The sequence below is a fragment of the Protopterus annectens genome, chromosome 1.part0, assembly GCF_019279795.1.
Source record: "Protopterus annectens isolate FY-2018-M chromosome 1.part0, PAN1.0, whole genome shotgun sequence".
Taxonomy (NCBI): domain Eukaryota; kingdom Metazoa; phylum Chordata; order Ceratodontiformes; family Protopteridae; genus Protopterus; species Protopterus annectens.
Window position 1 is genome coordinate 1,745,658,220 of NC_056725.1, and position 24,245 is coordinate 1,745,682,464.

At 40.8% G+C, this 24,245-nt stretch overlaps 1 protein-coding gene across 1 annotated transcript in view; it reads right to left on the reverse strand.

Annotated features, from left to right (window-relative positions):
• Positions 1–24,245, reverse strand: part of UNC93A (unc-93 homolog A) — a 544,463-nt gene that overhangs the window by 364,138 nt on the left and 156,080 nt on the right. The window contains exon 3 of the mRNA XM_044069054.1: positions 11,858–12,087. Within this exon, the coding sequence (XP_043924989.1) occupies positions 11,858–12,087 (230 nt within the window). The remainder of the gene's footprint in view (positions 1–11,857; positions 12,088–24,245) is intronic.

The following is a 24,245-nucleotide window of genomic DNA, read 5'->3' on the forward strand; positions in this document are numbered from 1 at the left end:
ATGCACATAAGAAGAGCAAGATGGTTCAAGCCCTACAACATTTTCTTGTCATGGTCAACTACCTAGGCAAGTTCATTCCAGATTTAAGCCAACTTTCGACACTGCTAAGGGAGCTGACACACAAAGATGCAATTTGGTCATGGTCAGAACAGCACCAAAGAGTATTTGATGTCCTGAAACAGAAAATTGCCAATCCACCAACTCTCAGGTACTATGATGCTCACAAACCAGTTACTCTTTCCTGTGATGCTTCTAAGTTTGGTCTAAGTGCAGTCATTCTTTTATAGGGTAGACCAGTAGCCTGTGCATCGAGAACTCTTACCCAGGCCAAGATGCAGTATGCCCAGATTGAGAAAGAGTTTTTGGCAATTGTGTTTGCATGTTCAAAGTTTCATGATTCTATCTATGGTTGGTTGACCTATCCAGATCGAAACTGATCACATCCTTTAGTTATTATTTTGAGAAAGCCTATGCATACAGCTCCAGCTAGATTGCAACTCATGATGCTCAAATTGCAGAAGTACAACTTCAGTCTTGTTTACACAAAAGGCAAACTTCTTTGTCTTGCTGATACCTTATCCAGATCGCCCAGAAAAAACACAGAACAGCATAACAATGAGCAACTTGATTTTGAGGTCATGGAAGTAAGACATTTTTCTTCCACATGCCTTGATGAGCTCAGAACTCACAAAGCTTCAGATCCAGTTCTCCAGAATCTCAACCACTTTATTAGTCTATGATGGCCTTCCAAGCAATCTTGTTTACCAATAGAAGTGCAACTTTATTTTCCATACAGAGGTGAGATTTTGTCAGACAATGGTATCATCATGAAAGGTTCTAAAGTGATTTTTTTCCAAAATCCTTGCAACAAGAATACATTCAGATCTTGCATTGTGGCCACCCAGAAACTGATTCTACCAAAAGAAGGGTGAGAGGTCTAGTATTTTGACTTTCTATGTCAAGAGATATTGAGAAAGTATTTTGATCTTGTTCAGTATGTAACAGTACAAAGCTTAGAGACTTATGTCGCGACAAACCAGAACCACACTATCAATCAGCAATAATTTATTGGTTCCATGTGCCAAAAACAACAAAGCAGTGAAAAGCACTACTGTTGAAAAAGTATTTGTCTCAGAAGTCTTACTAAGACAAAACCAGCAAACCGCTCAGTTCATTAAAAAAGGGGAGATAGTGAGAATGCAGACATCAAAAGAGTTTGATCGCATTGGATTTGTGAAATGTTTGTGTCAAGAGCTGAGATTGTACATTGTGAAATCACAAGGAGTGGAATTCCAACAAAATCAGAAGCATTTGTTACCATTGTCGGAACCAGTGTTACAGCATCTTGCCCATGACAAAGACTGTAGTTCTCAGAGTGATTTGCCCAATGCTGCTGTTCCAGAGAACATTCTGTCAGCAATCCCCATTCCTGAGATAATCCTTGAGACTCCTCAAGCAGAACATTCCCCAGTGACTGTCCCTGTTGCTAAACCCAGTCCTAACTATTATGTCACGAGATCAGGTTGCATCTCGAAACCTAGTTCCAGATACACTGCAGCCTGGACATGACTGTTTTTTTTCTTTATTAGTGTCTATAGAATTGCATGCCTATTCTAATGTCATTGTTTATATGAGACAGCTCAGTAAAGAGGGAGGACATAGATCAGTGTACATGATATACCTTTAAGAAGCTTTCCAGTGAGTCAGCACATGCATATAAGCATTGAGCATGTGCAAGCAACAGTATCATTTTCAGTGAGCAGCCAGAGTGTGAGTATGTAGTCAGTTAGCTAGTTAGATAGTTTGTTTACGTTTAATGTTCTTGCCATCCATCCTGATGTATTTGTGTACAATAAACTAATTAAATGAACACTCAAGCCTCAACGGCTTCTTAATGCACATAAGAACGGCAACCCATGTCTGCAGATATCTTGCTGCTATTGTTCCTACTCTGAGTTAGTCATTTTGCAATTTCTGCAAACGTTGTCTTGCTGCTGCTGTTCCTATTCTGAGTCAGCCATCTTATAATGTCTGCACACATTATCTTGCTGCAGCTTTTCCTACTCTGAGTGAGCCATCTTGTAATGTCTGCAAATGTTATCTTACTGCTGCTGTTCCTACTCTGACTTAGCCGTCTTGCAATGTTTGCAGATGTTATCTTGCAGCTGCTGTTCCTACTCAAGTCAGCCATCTTGTAATGTCAGCAGATGTTATCTTGGTGCTGCTGTTCCTAGTCTGAGTCAGCCATCTTGTAATGTCTGCAGATGTTATCTTGCTTCTGCTGTTCCTACTCTGAGTCAGCCATCATGGCATGTCTGTCGATGATATCTTGCTGCTGCAGTTCCTACTCTGACTTAGCCATCTTACAATGTTTGCAATTGTTATGTTGCTGCTGCTGTTCTTAATCAAGTCAGCCATCTTGTAATATCTGCAGATGTTATCTTGCTGCTGCTGTTCCTCTGAGTCAGCCATCTTGTAATGTCTGCAGATGTTATCTTGCTGCTGCTGTTCCTACTGTGAGTTAGCCATCTTTTAATATCTCCCATGCCACCTAATGGATGAAGATCTGAATAACCTTACAGAGGTTTGCACTTATGTTCCAGGGGTGGACTACAAAGGTACTTGTTGGAGAATGTAATATGTCCCAGGGCAACTGAGTAACAAACACATTTAAACATACTCAACAGCTACAACTACAAGACAATTATATTCTTGTTAAAAGCCTCATCCAAATAAATAAGAAATCAATCAGAGGTACTGACATATTGTTAATGCAGGTCTATCCCACAATTCCCATACAGGTGGTAGTACTACCTGTATTCTATCCATTCATAGTGCATATCACAACATAGGACCTCTGGTATTACCACTGCACTCTATCCATTCACAGTGCATATCACAACATAGGACCTCTGGTATTACCATTGCATTCTATCCATTCACAGTGCATGGCACAATATGATCTGATGCAGCCCAGGACCATATACAGTGCTACTGCTTATGGTACCCTATGATACAGTGACACACACAACCTCTGAAAGCCTAAGCAGCATAAGATACTGCACATCTGAGTGGTTCTGTATTTCAGCATGAACTGCCTGCTGTTTCCCTGCAGTACTTGCACTACTGGTGCTGACTCTGGAATGCAGGGGTTGTACAGCTGTGCTGCATACATAAGAAGGTCACCATTCTCTGTTGTCCTTGCAGTTCTGCAATTCCAGCACTGGTGACCTGGGGTATCCTGCTTGGGTGTCTTGTGTCCACTGTTGTTCTATGTAACACTACAGAGCAGGGCAAAGCTATGTAATATGATATGCCTCGTCATGTACTTAATGCTATCTACCTAAAAATTTGTAAATTCTTATGTGTCTGGAGCTTTTCTCCCCGGGAATCCGCTGAAAATGGATATGTATTCAGTCAGACCATCCCGGTCAACAAATGTAAAATAAATAAATAAAATAAAATAAATGTAGTTTCTTCCTAGTTGTTCTGCAATCTGGTTTGCCCCTCTTTCACCATGATGGCAGAGCTAAGGTCACTACCATGTCATAGGAATGGGAGAATCTGGTATTGTGCAAGCTCCCCTTACTGAGAACTCACCAGCATTTCTGTGATGGGATGGACAAGTGAGACTTTGCTAGCAGGTAAGCCTGCTCTGCACCACAGAAGCTCTGCTACCAGAAAGGTTTCCCTACAATGCATACAGTGTTCTTTTTTTTAGTGTAGCAGTGCACTTGCTCTCAGGGGATCACTGCACTACCAGCACAACTCCATCAGATTGCATGCAGTTAGATCCAATAGGTTACCATGCCACTGGGTCCAGCTGGTACAATGCCAGTGTTGTGTCTGTGAAACATGTGTAATCAAGGAGTTGTCATAGGAATTTGTACTCTAAACATGGATACTATAACTACACAATGGGGGTAAGACTGCATACATTGTCTATTTATTTACTTACTTTCACTTTGTTGACTGATTTAGTCCCACTAGGTCAATGGTCTCATTTCAAGGAAGACCCAAAGTGGTACTCATACTGATCAGGGTAAATTTGGCCAGGGCTCCAGAGACCTTCCCCTGCTCTTTTGGATAACTGGTACAGAATTTTTTTACATCCACCTGAGCTACAATCAACTGAAGCAGATGGGGCCTCTGTTTAATGTCTCATTCAAAGGATGGCACACTCAGGAGTTCAGCACCACCTTATGCTACGTTAATCCAGCTGTCTGGTGTGGGAATGAAACCCACAGTCTTCTGATCTTTCAGCACTAAAAACAAGTGTGATACCTGTTGAGCTACTGAGACTGTTACACTGCTTATGAATGGCACAGGCCTTTGGTAGGTCATTCTGAGGTGCATGAGCTTTGCTCCAAAGTGCATCATGTTCATGAATAGCACCCACAGACTATAATACTAACTCTCTGCATGTGTTAAACATATCATGCAAGTATCATGTGAAAAACAGATTGTCATTTTTACATTGTACATGACTAACCATTCTATACTCTCCCCTAAAGCCATCACATCCTACTATGTTCTCTGGGTTCGTGTGTCTCACCACCTACATATAACAACACTTAGTATTCTTACCTCTCAGACATGAACAATCCTTAAACAGGCACTCACTGATGGGACAGTCTGTTAAAGAAATTCTTAAATTTTGCATTACTTCCCTATTTCTTGTCACTTATACGCTAACTCCTGTTTTTGTGCTTTTGTAGACTTGCAGCCTAACACCACTTAATTCCACTTCTTCCTGATGTACTGATACACCTAAATGCTATCTTCCATATCTTCTCACAAGACAAATCTCAACCCTCAACCTGTTTTACAGTACTATCCATGATTTTTCTCATTCCACATTCCCACAATTTATTATTCCACTTCCACCATTCCTACAATGCTACATGCAAACACTTTGAATATCCTATTTTAACCATTGGATACTCACTCTGCAGCTGTATCTTCACACAGGCCAAATATGCAACAGCAGTGACATTGTAAAACCTCATTATTATTCATATCCATTACAAGTACAGCTAATTTTAAATCATCTGCAGACCTGCAGATTTAACAAGCATTTTGATTTTGTTGTATCTTACATGCATAGGTCAAACAATAAAGGAGCTGGAATGGGTCCCTGTCATATCTAAATAAATATCACAAATTTTACACTTCTGTCACAAATTTATTTAGTCATTTTTAGTTTCACACTTCCAAATTTTGGTTTTCAAGTTCTGTAGCCCTTTGCTTTGAGCATGTCTTCTGATAAAAATATTTCTATATAGTTTGTTGGGTCTATATTAGATGAACGAAAGTTCATCTTAGCGAACGCAAAATCCAGGAACTCGAAACTGCAATTGTGGGGGACTGCACCCCCCACACCCCCCACTAAATATATATTCCAACTCCGAGATCGTACTACAGTGAGGAAAGGGCAAATATTCTCATCTTCACTGTACCGCAATCTCACAATTGCGGTTTCGAGTTCCGCAATTTTCACTTATGTGAGCGTTCGCTAAGATGAACTTTCATTCATCTAATATAGACCCAGTTTGTTGACACTGAGTTTGCATACTTCCCTCTCTGACTAAGTCAAGCCAGTCTAAGCTTGATATACATGTCCTATATTTTGTTTGTCCTCCATAAATATTTATTAAAATAGCATGCTTCAATATATCAAAGCTCTCTCATAAATCTCTTCACTGGTTCCATAAATCATGAGAATCAAAAAGGAAGGCACAGATAAATCTCCTCAGTAAAGCAGAATCAGATTTATCATTTTGCTGTTCCCTCCATCCTAACAGTTTTTACAGTACTGATCACTGCAACCCACCCTACACGTGCACACACACACACACACACACACACACACACACACACACACACACACACACACACACACACACACACACACACACCTACCACACTTAGCATTTCTTTCAATTTTTGCTATTTTAACCCTTTTACTTTATCCCCTTCTTAATTCCTCTCCCCATATGGCACTATAAAAGTCTCCCCAAAACATGAGGATAATGTATATGCACAAATAATTGTACCTGTCTAAATTATGTTAGTCTACGCCTACATTCTATGATGCATACATCTCATTCCAAATGATTATCCTTTAAATAAATCCTCAATACTAACATTGTCTCTCCCTTTAAGTTAGCAGTTTTTACTGTAACTGATTTCCATACAAAGAAAACTAATCTAGAGCATTCTTTATACCCTAATACCCATCATATTTCTTTCCCCTTCCCTCATATTTGATAGTACCCCACAGCTAAGATAGCCTTATTTTTTAACCTCCGATTCCTTATTTTTGTTTTTATCACTTTTTTAGTACTGTAAATTATATTAGCATTTACAGTCACTATGTCATAGTCTTCATTTAATGGCATAATGACCTTTCATTCTGTTTTTTTTTTCAGTCTTCATAGGTTCCTAGGTAGGTACTAGGCTATTAGCCCTAGGGCCTATATAAGCCTAGCCGAAAAGGTATCTTGGCTTTCACCACCCAAGAAAATTATTTTCCTGTGCCTCTGTCGAGCAGAGCCACAGAAGTGATCCCTGGGGTGAATTTCCTATTTCCCATCCAATCATCAAGATTTTTCTTGAAGAGTGCTAATGAGGGCCTCTGTTTGACATAGATAGGTAGTCTGTTCCAGAGTAAGGGAAGTCTCTGGGACAGGAATCTATCCCTCCAGAATGTTCTGTTTATTTTGGTGACAAGGTTTAGGTCCCTACAGCGTGTAGCTCAGAGGGACTGGGGTTTCTTTAAGTGGAGCATGTCCAACAGCTCTGGGTTTGACATAGCTTTGTATGTTAGGCAGAGATCACCTCTGAGTAGGCAATATGCGACGGAGTAAAGCTGGAGTTTTTTAAGACGGTCTGCATAGGGCATCTGTTTGAGGCCAGTCATCCTCTTTGTGAGGTATTTCTGTGGCTTTTCCAGTTGTTGTAGATGTCTTGCGAGGTACATACCAAAAGGGGCATTGTACTCTATAATGGGTCTGATGAGTAGAGGGGAACAATTACCTCTTTTTTTCTGGATGAGAAACCTTTTGTGATGAGGCGAGCCACATAGAAGGATTTTCTGACCACTGTGGTGATGTGATTATCAAAGGAGAGACTACTGTACACCTGTGTCTCAAGGTCTCTTATCACACTTTCGGCATTAAGTAGACTACCCCTTATGTGGCAGTTCATGGGTACAGAGTTTTTACCAAAGGAGATGACAATATACTTTTTGGCATTGAGCTTCAGGCCATGGCTTTGACACCAGGCATCTGTCTCAATGAGGCCCTTTTGTAGTATGTCCACATTGTTAGGAGTTTCGATTATGGCTCCTAGTTTGCAGTCATCTGCAAACTTTGTTAGCCAAAGACCTTCTGTGTTAGCCTGTACTTCAGAGAAGTAGATACCAAACAGGAGAGGACCCAGGACTGAACCCTGTGGTACTCCACTTGTCACTGATCTGAAGTCGGATTTGGAGTCTGCTACTTTCACAGTGTGGGTTCTGTCCATGAGCCAGTTGGCAACCCATCTTGTGACATAGGGATTTATACCCAGTTTAGTGAGCTTATCTATAATTCCAGAATGGGGGATGGTGTTGAAAGCCTTGTCGAGATCTAGATAAGCTGCGTGAACCACCTTACCCTCATCTATGGCTTTGGTGACTGCTTCAAAGAAGTCAATCAGGTTTAGGAGACATTATCTGCCTTTTACAAACCCGAACTGGGTAGGGTCCAGAGTTTGGAGATTGCCAATGTCTTTGTTTTATGAGTTCCATGATGATATGTTTCATGGCCTTGCAGACCAGGCTTGTCAAGCTAATGGGGCTATTGTCTGTCTGCATGGGTGTCATGAAGTTTGCCACTTCTGTCTTAAGAAGTGTGAAGTTTGCTTTGGAGAAGTTTTTTACAGTGGTTTCCCTAATTCGAGGTGGGGGCGAGATGTGGATGTCTAGGGTGATTAGCTTATGGTCGGATCTGACCAACAAGGAATTGACCTCTGGTGTGGAACACAGGTTGCCCATGTTGGTAATGACCAGGTCTAGGATATTGCTGCCCCTGGTGGGAGTGTGAGTAAGTTGATCCATCCAAGGCATTGGAATTTATGAATTCTAGAAAACGTTGAGCAAAAGAGTTGGTAAATGAGTAGTTTTCCCACTCAATGGTGGGGTAGTTGAAATCACCCATTATTAGGGTGTTGGGTTGTACCCTAATACTTTCCAGTGTATCAAGAAATGAGGAGTGGGAATCCTGGGGCATGGTGAGGGGGTCTGTAGCAAGCTACAATTTGGATTGCTGTCTTGCCCAGAGTTAATCTCAGATGCATTATGCTGTGCAACTAGCCTGGAGGTGTGGACATCCTTAATGAATATGGACGCGCCTCCACCTTTAGTTTCTTACATTGCTCCTTTAACTTCCAATATTTTCTGTTATCATTCTCGCCTGAAGTCACTGCCTTTCTGTAGTCGGCCTCACTACTTATATCGTCCTTGTGTTTCAACACTTTCTATCAGTTTTGCAAAGCATGATGCTGCAGGCTTTCCCTTCTATTTACTTTCCACCTGTTTGTTGGCATCAACAGCTGAACAGAAAAACGTTGTTTCACTTTTATTTTATTTAGAAGTTATTTTGGTGGTAAACCTCCGTAATCCTTGCAGCTCTTTGCAGGGATAACTTGTGGAACTCTTCTACACACCACAAATATGCAGATTATAACAATTAAGCTACTGATATATAGAAGATAAATCCCATAGAATAATCCAATTTATAACAACAATGGGAAGAAGATGGATATAGTTTCACCAAAATGTCTTTACACTACTTAGAACTTAAAATATAGATGCAACAGGGATATCATAGAAGTAGTGTTTCTGTTTTTTTTTGTGACACACCGTTACTTTTCTAAGACAGCAGCAGGAAAACACAAAGATTTATCTCAGGTAATGAGATGTTGTAAATACATTATAATTACTGCACTGAACTACAATCTGAGAGTGTATGCAAGGCTAACAAATTCTTTATGTACTGCTGGCTTTGTTGCAGTCCAATGTATGGCAGGAATTATGTGCTTAGCAACATTTTTCATTACTCTGCCCTGCTTGCTGCATTGTCTTCATACTATTCACATAGCCTGCCTTCAGTGTACGCAGTATTTTTCACATTTAGTTTTATGAATCCATACTGAATAACTGCATTTTATCTGCAGCTGGAAGTTGGCTGGCTGTGGTGGTGCAGCGGTTAGCGTTGCTGCCTTACAGCAAGAGTTTCTTCGGTTTGATCCTCGGCTGGGATGCTTTCTGTGCAGAGTCTGCATGTCCTCCCTGTGGTCATGTGGGTTTTCTCCAGGTGCTCTAGTTTCATCCCAAAGACATGCTGTAGGTGGATTGGATACTCTAAATTGGACCTAGGCATGTGTGTGTGCCTTCTGTGGAATGTTGGGTGCTGGGCTGGCAACTCGACACTGTAAAACTTCACTGCCAATCATGAGCAGACAGGTGATCTGTTGTGGTGACCCCTAACCAGGAAAAGTCAGAAGAAGATCTGCATCTGGAAGTTGTTAACATCCAGCAAGAGTCTCTCATGCTGCATATTATCAGTGGAGTTAAACTTCATGGATGGTATCTCTGCATTGACTTCCATGGAAACAGAACTTTGTATCTCTGTTTTGACCCATTCTTGAAACCTTGATAGTTACATCATTTTGTACATTTCTGTGTTTGTGGACATCTAATACTGGTATTAGCCTAAAAAGCAAGAAGCAGTCTGAATTTGCTGAGAAATTTGCATGTGATTTGTTCTTTCTTAAGCTGTTCTTTCTGAAATATACTTGGGAAGCTTATAAGCATGTTTTTAAGAGTTCTTTGCTGTCTTTACTTCCATCTCTTCTTTGCTCTAGGATTACTGTGCCTAATAGTTGAAGGCTGATGTATTATTTATCTGATATTTGCATTCCAGTATGACCCTGACTGCACGTAATGTTGTTTATTTGGACAATATGAAGTGTAAACTAAACAGTGTTTTTTTAAAGGAATTTAATTACATAGAGTTTCTTCATCTTATTTTTGTGACTTAAATCCAAGGAAGGTCTCGACTAAGAGTTTTTTTAGCTACTGCTTTGAACTATTTATTATCCTGGAAAATAAATAATTCATTTTCAGCTTTAATTGTATTTCAGAAGTAAAAGCAATTCCAGAAATATGGCTGTTTTATATCTTAAAGCAAACAATGCATAATTTCTATGCAAATAACACCTCACAGTTTTGTTTTTCTTCAAGTAGTATATAACTGTACATTATACAATGACCCCCTCATTAATATTCCAAAACTTGCATGCTGAAATCCCACAATATACCAACGGAAAAAAGTCCAGTCGCCTGGACTTTTTTCTATTGGTATAAAGTGTCCAAAACCTTCTTTTTTTTTTCATGAATTGAAAAGAAAAAGAAAAAAAATGGAGCAATGGACACTTTTTTTCTCTGTTGCTTCCATTTCAAAGCATTGATGTACTGGGTATGTGTAGGAACACAAGTCCCATACGCATGCACAATACATCAACACAAGGAAGCGGTATAGCACCACCGGTGGAAGAACAGTAATGGGCCATTATACAAAGACATTATTTAAGAAAATTAAGTATTTTTTTTTTCTTAAATAATGTCATTGTATAATAGCAATAACTAACTCCGTGACTGTGGTATATTGAAATTTACCCATGGCTGGCTTTATTTAATCACTCGGGCTTCACCCTCGTGATTAAACCACGTCATCCATGGGTAAATCTTCAATATACCATACCACGTCATCTGTTATTGCTTAAATATATTTGTTTATATAGATGTAAATCCATAAAAAGGAAATACATCATAAAATAATATAAATTAGCCAAACTGGTATTACCGTGCAGTCTTGGGTATGAAGCAAAACACGATTGCACATCGGCGATGAAGATGGACACTTTCTATAAGTAATGCTAATTAAAAAAACTCGCTGCTGCATGCTACATAAATGCACATGTCATGCACTAACCTACATTGACTCATTATTGGCATTACCATGGATTCTGTCAGTGACTCATAATGCTGACAGAAGACAACATCATTTAATAACATTAAAATTTTCACTGAGTATTTCCGAACCACTGTAATAGTAGAATACAAGAGAAATACATGCACTGATGAGGTGAGCCTGTCCTGCACCACGGACAACCTACTAATTTATTATGTCTGATCTGGGGACAAATGACCTCACAGATAATTATAATATTAGGATTAAATGAATCCTAGAACTGCATGCTTTTCCAATGCCATGCAGGCTCAGAGTGAGAAGAATAAAGAAGCCAGAATGTAGAGCTTTAGGGTATTTTAAGGCTATTGTATGCAACATGACTAAGGTTAGTTCACATTCTACAAATGGTGGATCGACTGTATATTACCCACAGCTTGAATTCCTCATGTCTTCTTCATCATGTTGAACTGTCAGCATAGTGATACTCAGTATCCCTGTTGTGCATGTCTCAGCCTTTTAGTGTGAACCAAAATAAATAATTACAAAAATAATATAATATAAAAGTTGGCATCATTAATAAGCGCATCTTGGCAAAAACCTTATAAAGTACCTATAACTCACTTCAAGAATTGTCATATACTTTCCAATGAACATGCTTTTAAAGTGAGAAAAAATGCAACATTTTGAAACAGATCCCACAAGCGAATTGTATATCTAAAGTATTTCTAACAGACTGCAAATGCTGTTCTTCTGTTGCTTTTGAAAAGGTAACAGAGCACATATACTAAATCTTTTAGAAACTTTTTCTGTAGTCCAGAGAGTTGTGAAGGAAATGTTACCTATTTCAGGAGACTGTGCAAAAATCAGTGAAGAAATTAGATTTCCCCAGACACTTGCAGACTGGAAAAAGAGGAAGAATATTCCAAAATAATGGTTGACAATATCTTGTCCAAGTTTATTTGTCTTTTCTGCCTCTAAGTTTCCACTAACTGTAAGGTAGGTACACTTTGCAGCCCAGAGTGGAGCACCTCCAAAACCCAGTATCACAGATGTTGGCATCAGTGTATACCTGGAACAAAAATACAAAAACATACCTGTTGAAGTATTGCCCATCATAAATAATGCATTATAAACTGGTAAACAATGTCTTTTACATCACAGAACCATGTAACTATAATGCCTGATGTACTGTTTTAGAAGTGAAACATTGCATTTATTTGTAATTATTTCTCTTTTCTATAGCACAGACAGCAGCAAATTTCAGATTTAGTATTTAATTTGTAAGGTAATTTGTAAGGTATTAAATATTCTGTGTTGCATGGTATTAAATGTTTTGTGCTTTGTACAGAGCTAACACATGATCTACAGTCACAAGTATATCTCACAAGGAATGGGAAAACGTTTTTATTGCTTGTTTGCAGATCAAAACCAAGAATGGTCCACAGAAATTCTTTGTTTCCATGTACAACTTGGGGAATTTCAAAAAGACTAACCTTGTTGAGAACATATAAAATTCACAAAAAAGAAGACAGACAAAAGTGTGGAGTTCATTGTATAGCAGTGCAGGTTAGCAAACTTGAAGGGACTACAACACAAAACATACACTTAAATATAGCATCAGTAAAGTGTTAAGAAATAAAACAAGGTAACAGGTGTGCTGCACATATTTCACTTGTACTATCATAATTGTGGTAGAATCTTTCCATGAAAACTGACAAGGCCAGTTTTGCTGTAATAAAGAGAGAGATATTTGGACGTTATTTTGGAGTACATGGCATCACTGTAGATAATAATTTAGTAAGGCCTTTCCCAAGCACCACTGTGATCTGACGTCAGGGATGTACTCTAGGTGAGTACTATCCAAGCTGGTAATGGTTGTGAGTAATAAAAAAACTTGCTCAGGTATCAGAGGTCTTTGACACAGCCTCTTGAGCTAGTTAAACTTTGACACCTGATTAATAATTGTAATGAATATACATTTTCAATTCATATATTTGACTTTGTGTGTGTGTGTGTGTGTGGGGGGGGGGTTTACAACATATGAGGGAGGACTAAAATTTTCAAAATGTTATGCAGCATTCTTAAGTCCTGTGAATAATGTCAATTGTTACATGACTTATACAGGAAATAAGAACAACACATGCAAGATATACATCTGAGGTGCAGAATGGTAATTTATGGTATTTTAGAATAAGTTGTAAAACATTTGAGAATACTGCCTTTTCAGTAACAAGAAAATGAAGATTTGGTAAATCTATTAAGGAAGAGTCAGTATCATAATCTGATTAGGAATCATTTATTCTCTAGAATCGTTGGCCCAAATAAAGAAAACATAATTCCTCAAGACACTTAAGATTTTGTTATTTCTTTGTTCACCACAAGGGAAGAGCAAACCATCAGAAATTTGGCAAATGTACTTTTTTATGATTCAGAAAGCTAGGGGAAATATTAGCTTAGCATTTTTAAGAAATCTGGTGACTTTATTTAAATATGTGCACTGATTAACATATGATGTATTTTGCTATTACTGATTTTACATATTTTTTTAAGATAATTAAACAATTAATGGTAAAAACATAGAGGCTTATGATGAGGTTTCTGATTCTAACATATTATTATGTGTTCCTGACATGGATGCCAAGAAATTCATCTTGAGCGAGTAGCTCAAGAGGTGAATCTTGGCATCTATATCAAGAACAAATTGTGATGACCATGCCCTGGCCCAGCAATCAAGGAGCCTCAATCCTCACCACTAACACCAGGGAGGTTGTCTCATAGAAGAGGAAAGGATAACTAATACACACAGTAAAGTACAATTTCCCTTAAGTGTACACAGAGATCACAGTCAGTCTGGGGCTGGTTGCTCCTTTGCTCTCCAGGTCCCCAATAAGACTCCCCACTGGCACAGCTATATGGTCCAGGTCTCAGCCTAGCTGGGCAAGCTAGAACCTCCAGTACCTCTCTGTCTAACCAGTGCTTCATTTCCCTGCCAAGTAGCTGACACACCACACACACACACTTTGAGATAAGTATTTATACAACTTCACAGACACTCCTGGGAAAGGCTGACACAGATTCTCCAGCTATGCCCCTTTACCCAGACCATACGGTAGTAGTGCCTGCCATCACCCAGCTAATAATATCAGCTACTAAAAGGCCCTTAAAAGGATGTCCAATTATTACTGTGCAATATTATTATCCAATGGTAATGTGACTATTCAGTCTAGGCTTATTGGAAGGGCTTAGACAGTAAACTCTATAAATATATAATGTACTCTAAAGCATAATTTAGCTCTACATAAACCAGCCACAGGTAGAAGGTTTTAAAAATATTTAATAATAAATAATTAAAACACAAGACAAAACTACTATACCACATAGATATCTAAGAGTTCAGAGATCACACATAAACTTAAAATAATACAGTAGGACAGGTCTGATTTCAAAGAAAAATACCCAATTCATCTTTACTAGCTTTAACTATTCCTACAACAAATTACAGTGCTAGAAACTTACATGTGAGCATAAGGCAGAGTGCTGAGTTAGATATCCAAGATCAAAACGCTTTCAGTCTCTTCTGAGAAATAGTATTTAAACATTACTAACAAACATGTCTCTAACGCCCTCCCAAATTACATCATTTTTGACACTTAGTCTGGAGTTCTCAGGCCACAAACTGCATTATTTAGCAATCTAACACCTGCTCAGAAACTTACAACAATATAAGTAATTTCACATGTATATTCTAACAGAAACCAGAGCAATAAAGCACATTCCACATCTAAATTCTGGTCATAAACTTTAGCCTTAAAACAATGGGTATGAAACCTTCATCCAGATGCACTAGAGCTGAATTCTAACATGCTTCACTGTTCCAGTAGAGTGCAATGTTGTCACATATTTTGCAGTTCCACATTTCACAGTATTCTTTTACGCTCAAGAAAACATGCCTATATTTGACATTTATTTACAAATGCCAGAATTATATATCAAATTCTATTTGACTAGGCTGGCAGCCTTTGCCCATCTCTCCCCAATCATCACATCTCTCCCCCACCCCCGGGGAACTCAAGCAAGTTTTTCAAGTGCACCTTGAGAAACATTGCTTGAGAGTGTCAGGTCTATCTGTGTGGACCTCACCCCATTCCTTGTCTTGAGATCCATCTGCATTGACATTGCTACTCCCACTGCAGTGCTGCACTGCCATATCATATGCTTCAAATTCCAGACTTCATCTTAGCAACTTGGCATTTCGCTGACTGGCTCTGTTTAACCATGTTAGAGGTTTGTGATCTGTCATCACAGTGAATTTTCTTCCATACAGATAAGACTGAAGTTTTTGTAGTGCCCACACTATGGCTAGACATTCCTTTTCTACCACTGCATAGCATTCTTCCCTGGGTTGGAGTCTATGGCTGAGATAACCCACTGGGTGCTCTTCTCCCTCTGAAGTAATATTGCTAAGTATAGCCCCCACCCCATAGTTTGAAGCATCCACCTGCACAACAAAGTCTTTGCTGTAGTCTGGACTGGCTAACACCCCCTGTCCTCCCAAAGCTTCCTTAAGCTTCTGAAATGCCTTCTCACATGCTGGGATCCACACTACCTTATCTGGCCTGTTCTTCTTTGTCAGGTCTGTGAGGGGAGCAGCTATGGTACTATAACTGGGAACTAACTTTCTGTAGTACCCTGCTGTCCCTAAGAATGCCCTCATCTGCTTTTTGATAACAGGTGCAGGCCATGCCTGAATAGCTTCCACTTTGGCAGGTTCTGGCCTTATATTGCCACTCCCCATTCTATGTCCTAGATAGGAGACCTCTGCCATACCCATCTGACATTTGCTCGGCTTAATGGTCAACCCTGCCCTCTGTAGTCTGCTCAGCACCTCCCTAACATACTGAAGGTGCTCCTGCCAGGAATGGCTGTAGATAGCAATATTATCCATGTAAGCGAGGGCAAACCCTCCTGCTCCTGCTAAGATATGAACTACCAGCCTCTGGAAAATCACTGGGGCATTCTTCATCCCAAAGGGCACCTTTGTGAACTCATACAAGCCAAAAGGAGTCACAAAGGCTGACTTCTCTCTAGCACTGGGAGTCAAGGGCACCTGCCAGTAACCCTTGGTAAGATCAGTGGTTGTAAGATACTTAGCCCCACCCAGCTGCTCTAGGGCCTCACCTGTCCTAGGCATGGGGTAAGCATCTGCCTCTGTGTGACTATTTAATTTCCTGTAATCCACACAGAACCTGGTGCTGCCATCCTTCTTTGGCACCAGTACCATTGGGGAGTCCCAGGGACTGTTGATCTCCTGAATCATCCCTAGCTCCAACATCTCTTGTATCTCCTCCTTCAGAGTCTGTTTGACTCCCTCAGGCACCCTATAAGGGGTCTGCCTGATAGGCCTTTGGGGTCTTGTATCCACCTGGTGCTGCACCAGGTGGGTGCTCCCTGGTTTCCTGGTGAACATCCCCCAAACTTCAGCAACACTGCTCAGATTTCTCAAACCTGGGTAGGAGATAGCTGCTGGAACATTGCTACCCTTTCTACCGAGGTGTCAGCCAGAGCCTCATTGAGGAGATCAGTCCCAAAATCTCCCTCAGACTCCTCCTGCAATCCACTGCAAATGCTCAGCACAAGGGCCTCCCTATCATGGTAAGGTTTCATCATGTTAACATGGTATGATTTGTGCCCCTGCCATCTGCCTAGCAACTTCACCATGTAGTTAACATCACTTACCTTTCTTACCACCTTGTAGAGTCCCTCCCAAGCTGCCTGCAACTTGTTGTGTCTGACAGGAATGAGAACCATCACCTGCTGCCCTACAGCATACTCTCTAGCTTGAGTGTTCCTGTCATACCACACATTTTTCTGTTGTTGGGCTTCCGCCAGGTTCTTCTGGGCCAGGCCCATGAGTTCCCTGAGCCTTGTCCTGAGGATCAGGACATATGCCACAACAGACTCCTTGTGAGACTCACACTCACCTTCCCACTCATCTCAAATTAAATCTAGAGGTCCCCTCACCCTATGCCCATACAGCAACTCAAAGGGTGAAAAACCTGTGGATTCCTGGGGAACCTCTCTGTAAGCAAACAACAGATGGGGCAAATATTTGTCCCACTCCCTCTTAAACTGATATGCAAATGCCCGTAGCATGGACTTGATTGTAGAGTTTAACCACTCAACAAGACCATTAGTCTGGGGATGGTAGGGGTGGTCTTCATGTGCTTCACCCCACAGGACTTCCACAGACAAGCCAGCAGGTCTGACATAAAATTGGCACCCCTGTCAGACAGTATTTCCTTTGGGAAACCTACCCTGCTGAAAATCTCTAGCACAGCATTTGCCACCTTCTCGGCCTCAATGGAGGACAAAGCCACTGCCTCAGGGTATCGTGTAGCATAATCTACAATCACTAGGATATACTTTTTCCCTGTGGAACTTGGGGTACTCAGAGGACCCACAATATCCATAGCTACCCTCTGAAATGGCTCCTCAAACACAGGCAAAGGCATCAAAGGAGCTCTCACCTTGTCTCCTGCCTTGCCTACCTTTTGGCACTGCTCACAGGTCTTGCAGTACCCTGTTACATCTCTGGAAATTCCAGGCCAATAGAAGTTTTGCATAATATGCCTCTTTGTACAGTTTATGCCCATATGACCTGCAAAGGGAATGTCATGGGCTGTGGCTAGAAGCGCCAGATGGTAAGCTCTAGACACTACCAACTGCTGTACTCTCCCAACTTCTAGCCCTCCCTCAGGGGTCCACTCTCTGTACAGTAACTGTTTGTTCCAGTATACAGATTCCCCCTTCCCTTGAGAATCAGGTGCCTCTCTAGCTATCTGCCTCAGGCCTTGCAATGTAGGGTCTGAGAGCTGAGCCTGTCACAAGTCTCTCCTTGTAACCCTTCCCAGCTCCCCTTCCACAGGAAATATGGCATCCTCTGACAGCGGTTCCTCACTGTCAGCCTGGGTACTACTACTCATCTCTAACTTTGCAGTTACCCTGTCCAAGGGAACATCAGTATCCACAAGCAGCTGTGACTCACATTCAGTCTCACTGCTACAGTGTAGCTCACTCCCTGAAGTAACCACCTCAGCAGTCCTGGCTACAAGTATGCAGTTTGTCTGGGTCACCCCCAAGCTACCAGACCTACATGCTTGTCTCCTAGCCTCACTGCGTGTAACTGCATAAGTACATAGTACTGCCACATCCAAATCCTTCCCTCTCAGGACATCTGCAGGATGGTAGTTCCATACCCCGGTTGCCTCAAGACAACCCACTATTAGCATTTTGTCTTTCCCATTTACTGGCTCTTTCACCTTTTGCTCCCCACCTTGCCTCCATGGACATCTGTATGCCACATGGCCCCACTGGTTGCATTTAAAACATTTAACCCTAGCTCCTGGACATATACCTGGACTAGTGGCTTCCCCTGCTACTGGTGGATTCTGTTGGGGCAGTCTTTGCTGCCCACCATGGGTTCCTTTAGACCCAAGAGCAGTACTGGGGGTTCCCTTTCCTGTGCAGGGCTGCCCTGCTTGCTAGGTATAGGTCTCCCTTCTTCCCCAGCTCATCTGAAGTAGCACACTGTTTATCAGCTAACCAGACCCTCATGTCCTCAAGCAAAGTGCTAAGGGCTTGTTCCCTTACCAAAAGGTCTACCAGCCCTTCAAAAGTGGTGACCTGACATCCACTCACCCAGCTATGAAAATAAGTGCTCAGTTCAACAACATATTATAGGTTCATAGGTATTTTCATCTGCCTTGCGTCTATGTTCATGGAACTTTTTCCTATACATTTCAGGTGTTAGTTTAAACATTCTAATAAATGTCTTTTTACAGCAGTATAATCAAAACAGTCAGTGCCATGCATTTTTTGCTAAAGAAGTTACAGCTTTACCATGGAGTAAGTGGGTCAGGAACGGTACCCAGAGCCCTTGGTCAACTTCATACTGTTTACATACTCACTCAAACATATGAATGAAGCTATCACAATTATCCTCCTCTTTAAACTGTGGAAGAAATTTACTGACCTTTTGTGCTTCTGGGGTCCGGTTACTCCCTTCCCCATTACCACCATGACTCTGGCAAAGAGTCAGCATTTCACTCTTATGCCTCCTCTGCCGTTCATTTTCCTTAGCTTGTAGACTCCTCATTTTCTCTTCTGCTTCTAGTTCCATACGCCTGGCCTCCAACTCAAGTCTCTTTAGCTCCAGCTGGATTTTTAAGTCCACTGCAGAAAGGTTGAGCTGTCCATTCTCTGAGGATATTGTATCTCCACTGTCTGTCTGATTGTCCTCCAGGCTGCTGTTTTCTGATGCAGCTGTAACCAAGGCTGCAATAAGATCTGCTTTAGTCAGGTTTCCATGCACCAGTCCCCTAGCCTGGCACATCTCCGCCAGCTAACTCCTTGTCAGCTTTCCATACTCTTCCGCTGACATGCTGCCTGCTCACCCTGACTAACACTAAGCTAACAAAAGAAATAAAACAATTGTGATCTGAAATCTGAGAATACACTGTGTGGCTGTTTTAGAGTACAAAACACTTTTAGAGATCACTGTACATAAGCTACAGGAATTCGCTCTACCCACACCACTACAAGCCAATTAGTGTGTGAAGTAGATTCTCACCACTACCACCAATTGTGATGACCATGCCCTGGCCTAGCAATCAAGGAGCCAAACCAGCCCCAGACTGACTGTGATCTCTGTGTGCACTTAAGGGAAACTGTACTTTACAGTGTTTATTAGTTATCCTTTCCTCTTCTTGGAGACGACCTCCCGGGTGTTACTGGTGAGGATTGAGGCTCCTTAATTGCTGGGCCAGGGCACGGTCGTCAAACACATTATAACAGGTTATGATAGGTAAGACTCTAACTGCAGCTATAATTATTGCTGGTGACCTTCATGAACATGTTGGCATAACCACTGAGAGGGCATGTTGTTCTTTCTAACTATACATGGAACCCACTTTTTAATAGTTACTGTCCTATACAAATAAATAATGCCTTGAACAGTTCAGATTTTGATGCATACAGAGAGTACCAGCCAAATGATATACACCACAGAAAAGATATGCTTGAGAAACTGGTATATCAAGTGCGTATCATTATGTAAGGAACTGAAATGTGTGCCACATTTTGGGAAATGGGGAGATGAAGCCAAAAGATTTCTAAGGCAGAAGTTACAGCAAACAAAATGTATGCCTAAATCCAATATCAAGCCACTTTTAGAGCATTTTATTAGCATAACAGGCTTGTTTCCAGTAGCTTTAGTACAAATTAACGTTAGTAGTTTAAAACCGACTTTGATATGTAATGAACCTTTTGAAGCTACTAAGCTTGCGTTATTCTCAACAAATCATTCAACAAACCATTATTTTAAAAAACATATGCATTAGATGATGCATTACAGTTAGAAATGTGTAGTTTTTAGTCAAAACACAGAGCTAAAGGAAGTCTACTACACATAAGTGATACAATGAAAGCTGACAGACGAGTAATATGCCTTTAACAAGTACTTGTTAGATTTGCACTGCAGCTTGCAAGGTTGTTTAGTGTTGATGGTACAAATAAGTAACAAAGGAATTTACAATCATAGGAGCATTTCTTGGATAGTGATCACAAGGACCATATGACTCCTCTTTATATAAACTTTTAAGTAGACACACTTAAAAGATCTTGCCACCATTTACAAGCATCTAATAATGTTCACCTCCCAAAATGAGCAAGGATATACATGAAAAGCCTGGTGGTATATCTGTTTCTACCCATCCAGTCATTAAGGCTAGCCTTAAAAGTAGCCAAAGTTGTACTTTGTTTGACCTGTACTACTAACTTATTCTATATGGTGAGAAAACATTCCATTAGGAACCTATCCCTCCAGTGACTCATATTTATTTGTTGGTAAATTTAGAACCACAGTGCAGTTGTTTGTAGAGCTACTGGCTTTGTAAAGAAATAGGAGGACAAATTGCATTGGTTCTTTCAAGATTTGAAAAATGAGACACAGGTCACTTTGGAGAACACAGTCAGCAGGCAACTGAGTATGAGAAAAGTTGTGTTAATCTGTCTGAATAACTGAACAATGTAAGGCCTTTATTTTTTGTTAGAAATCTTTGTGGCCTTTCCAGTTAAGTAATATGTCTGGATTTGTACATATCAAAGCAGGCATTGCCTTCAGTGATGGGTCTGATAAGAGAAGAGAACACTGGTAGAATTACTTTTTGGATCTTGAATATACTCCTTTGGAAATTAACAAGGGAAGACAGTAAGGTTCTCTAACTATGGCAGAAACATGATAACTGAATGAGAGATAGTTGTCCACATATGTACCTAGGTTTCTTATGACCATACGTGACTGAACACAAGTACAATTTACAACACATGAGCTGGGAACAGCATTTTGCCAAATACTGCTATGCTGCACTTTTTAGCATTTAGTTTGAGACCATTTTTGGTACACAAGGTATGTGTATATTCTAGTCCTTTCTGGATCCGTTTAGTATCAGTGGATTAGCAGATAACAGTGCCCAACTTGTAGTCATCAAAGTTGGCCAACAGCAATTCTGGAATATTAGCTTGGATATCTGCAAGTGCAAAATAAATGCCAAGCAAGAGAAGGAGCAGCATTTATCCCTGTGGTACTCTGTTACAGTTTTACAGACAACATTCAATCCAGCAAACAATGCAAGGGTGTACATTGTCTGTCTAATTTTTCAATAATTCCAGCATAGGGGCAGTGACAAAAGCCTTAGTCAACTTCAGATGAGCAGTGCTGCAAACTTCTTGGTGATAGGAATTCTCATCCCAGATGTTGCAGAAGTCGACAGGCGTATTGTAGCCTTCTCCTAGTAGATGTCCTTGGTAGCACGTATAGCAGTTTAGAACAGGTGACAGCCAACTTCACAACGATCCAAATTTTAGAACTGAAGAGGTGTCCACCAAAACAGCAATCAGAACAATCTGGGAAGTCCTATATACACTGCCCAATCAAAGACAGTTGTGAATCAATGTCCCGGTAGTCTTGCTCTCACCAGGAGCAAATCAGTAAGACTAATCCCAAGATTGCTCTTAATAAGCAGGTTTTGAAACTTTTCAGTAACTGGTGGTATCTAGAAAGGCTAGTAAATAATGTGGCCCTACTCAAGCTGATTCTTAAGAAGTGGTTTATAGGTTGTTCTATGATCAGTAATCATGTCCCAGATCCTGCAACTTTAAAAGTAAGATGGAAAAAACAGATTAATACTCTAATAACTCAGTCATGGAAAGAATTGTTATGGAAATGCTAAACAATGACATAGGAAATCTTCCGATACTGGATCTAATCCACTCTGATTTCATCAAGGGCAGGTCATGCCTACTCAGCCTGGTGGACTTCTTCAAAAAGGTCACCAGATGCTTAAACAGTCCATGCGCAGGATGCATGTTGTCCTGTATTATTTTGGTGGCCTTTTGGATGCTTCTTGCAGACTAAAGATGTTGTATTGATGGAAGACTGGAATGTGTTACCTTCTCTGCAACCTTCATCACTCTTTGTAGCGCCTTCCTTTTTGTAACTGTGCAGCTTCCAAACCACACTGTGAAGCTGCAGGTGAGGTTGTTCTCTATTACACCTCTATAGAAGGTGGAGAGAATATGAGGAGGAAGCTTAGCTTTTTTCAGGCTTCTTAAAAAGTGGAGTCATTGGTGCACTTTCTTGACCAGTTGGTTGATGTTTCCCGACCACAAGAGATCCTCTGATATGTGTACACCCAGGAATTTCATACTCTTACCCCTCTCCACCCTCTCACCATTGATCCTGAGCACTGGGTGGTTTGTTCTCCTTTTCCTGAAGTTGATGATAATCTCTTTGGTCTTGCTTGCATTCAGGCCAAGGTTGTTCTCACACCAACTGATCAGAGATGCCACCTCCTCTATGTACACCCTTTCATCCTTCTTTGTGACGACTGTGGTGTCATCAGCAAACCTGATGATATGGTTGGACTTGTGCCTAGCATAGCAGTTGAGGGTCAGGATGGTGAATAACAGTGGGCTGAGAACACAACCCTGTGGTACCCCGGTGTTAATTGTGATGCACTTTGATGTGTTCTTACCTGAACACACCCTCTGTGGTGTCTCAGTCAGGAAGTCTAGGATCCAGTTACAGAGATGTTTACTGATTCCTAAATGCCCCAGTTTTTCTATCAGCTGCATAGGTACCACTGTATTAAATGCAGAGCTGAAGTCTATGAACAGCATCCTCACATCATTGTCTTTGCCCTCCAAATGCTCAAGGAAGATGTGTAGTACTACTGACATGGCATCAGCCGTGGATCGGTTAGCTCTGTATGCAAGCTGCAGAGGGTCAACATCAGGAGCTTGGCATGATGAAAGCATTTCCTAAAAGACATGAAGTCAGAAACTCAAATGTATGTCACTATTTAATAACTTCAACCGTTAAATGATTTGCCAGAAAACCACAAATTTTATGAGATACAGGCCAAAGATATGAGACAAAAACCTGGACATTCTGTAAAAATCTGGGCAGTTAAGAGGAATGCCACCTATAATGGTAGTGGGTCACCCGTGGATCTAAGCACTAGCTATATTCTCCCCTACAGCTGAAGTAGCAAATGAGTGCATTACATCTGATGAGAGGATACCCACCAATGTACAGTTTTACAGGAAGCCTAACACCATCACATCATAGCTGACCACTGACTGGTGATGAGGGGATAACCACCAATGTACAATTTTACAGCAGTACCTAACACCATCACATCACAAGTGACCACTGACCAGGTGTGTGAGTGTGTGTGTACGTACACATTTGGGGTACATCCATGCTAGTATCCTGTGACAAATCCCATTCAAAAGCTCGAGTTTTCAGAAAGTCAAAATTCATATGGTCGAGACCGTAGGATCAACTTTCTGAAAACTCAAATGTCGGAAAACAATAAAAATCTACCTTTTTCTAGATTTTTGAAGGAGGGTAATTACACCTGCACCCCCACACCTCCTACATATTAACTATACCAACTCCAAAATTGCACTACAGTGGGGAAAAGGGTGAATTCCCCGATCCCCACTGTACTGTACTTTGATCTCCATTCAAATGCTTCAAGTTTTCGAAAAGTCATTCATATGGTCTCAACCATATGAATTTTGACTCTCTGAAAACTCAAGCTTCTGAAAGGGACCTCCTGGGGCTGCCCATCTTCTGTCCACACCAACATATTATGTATCTTG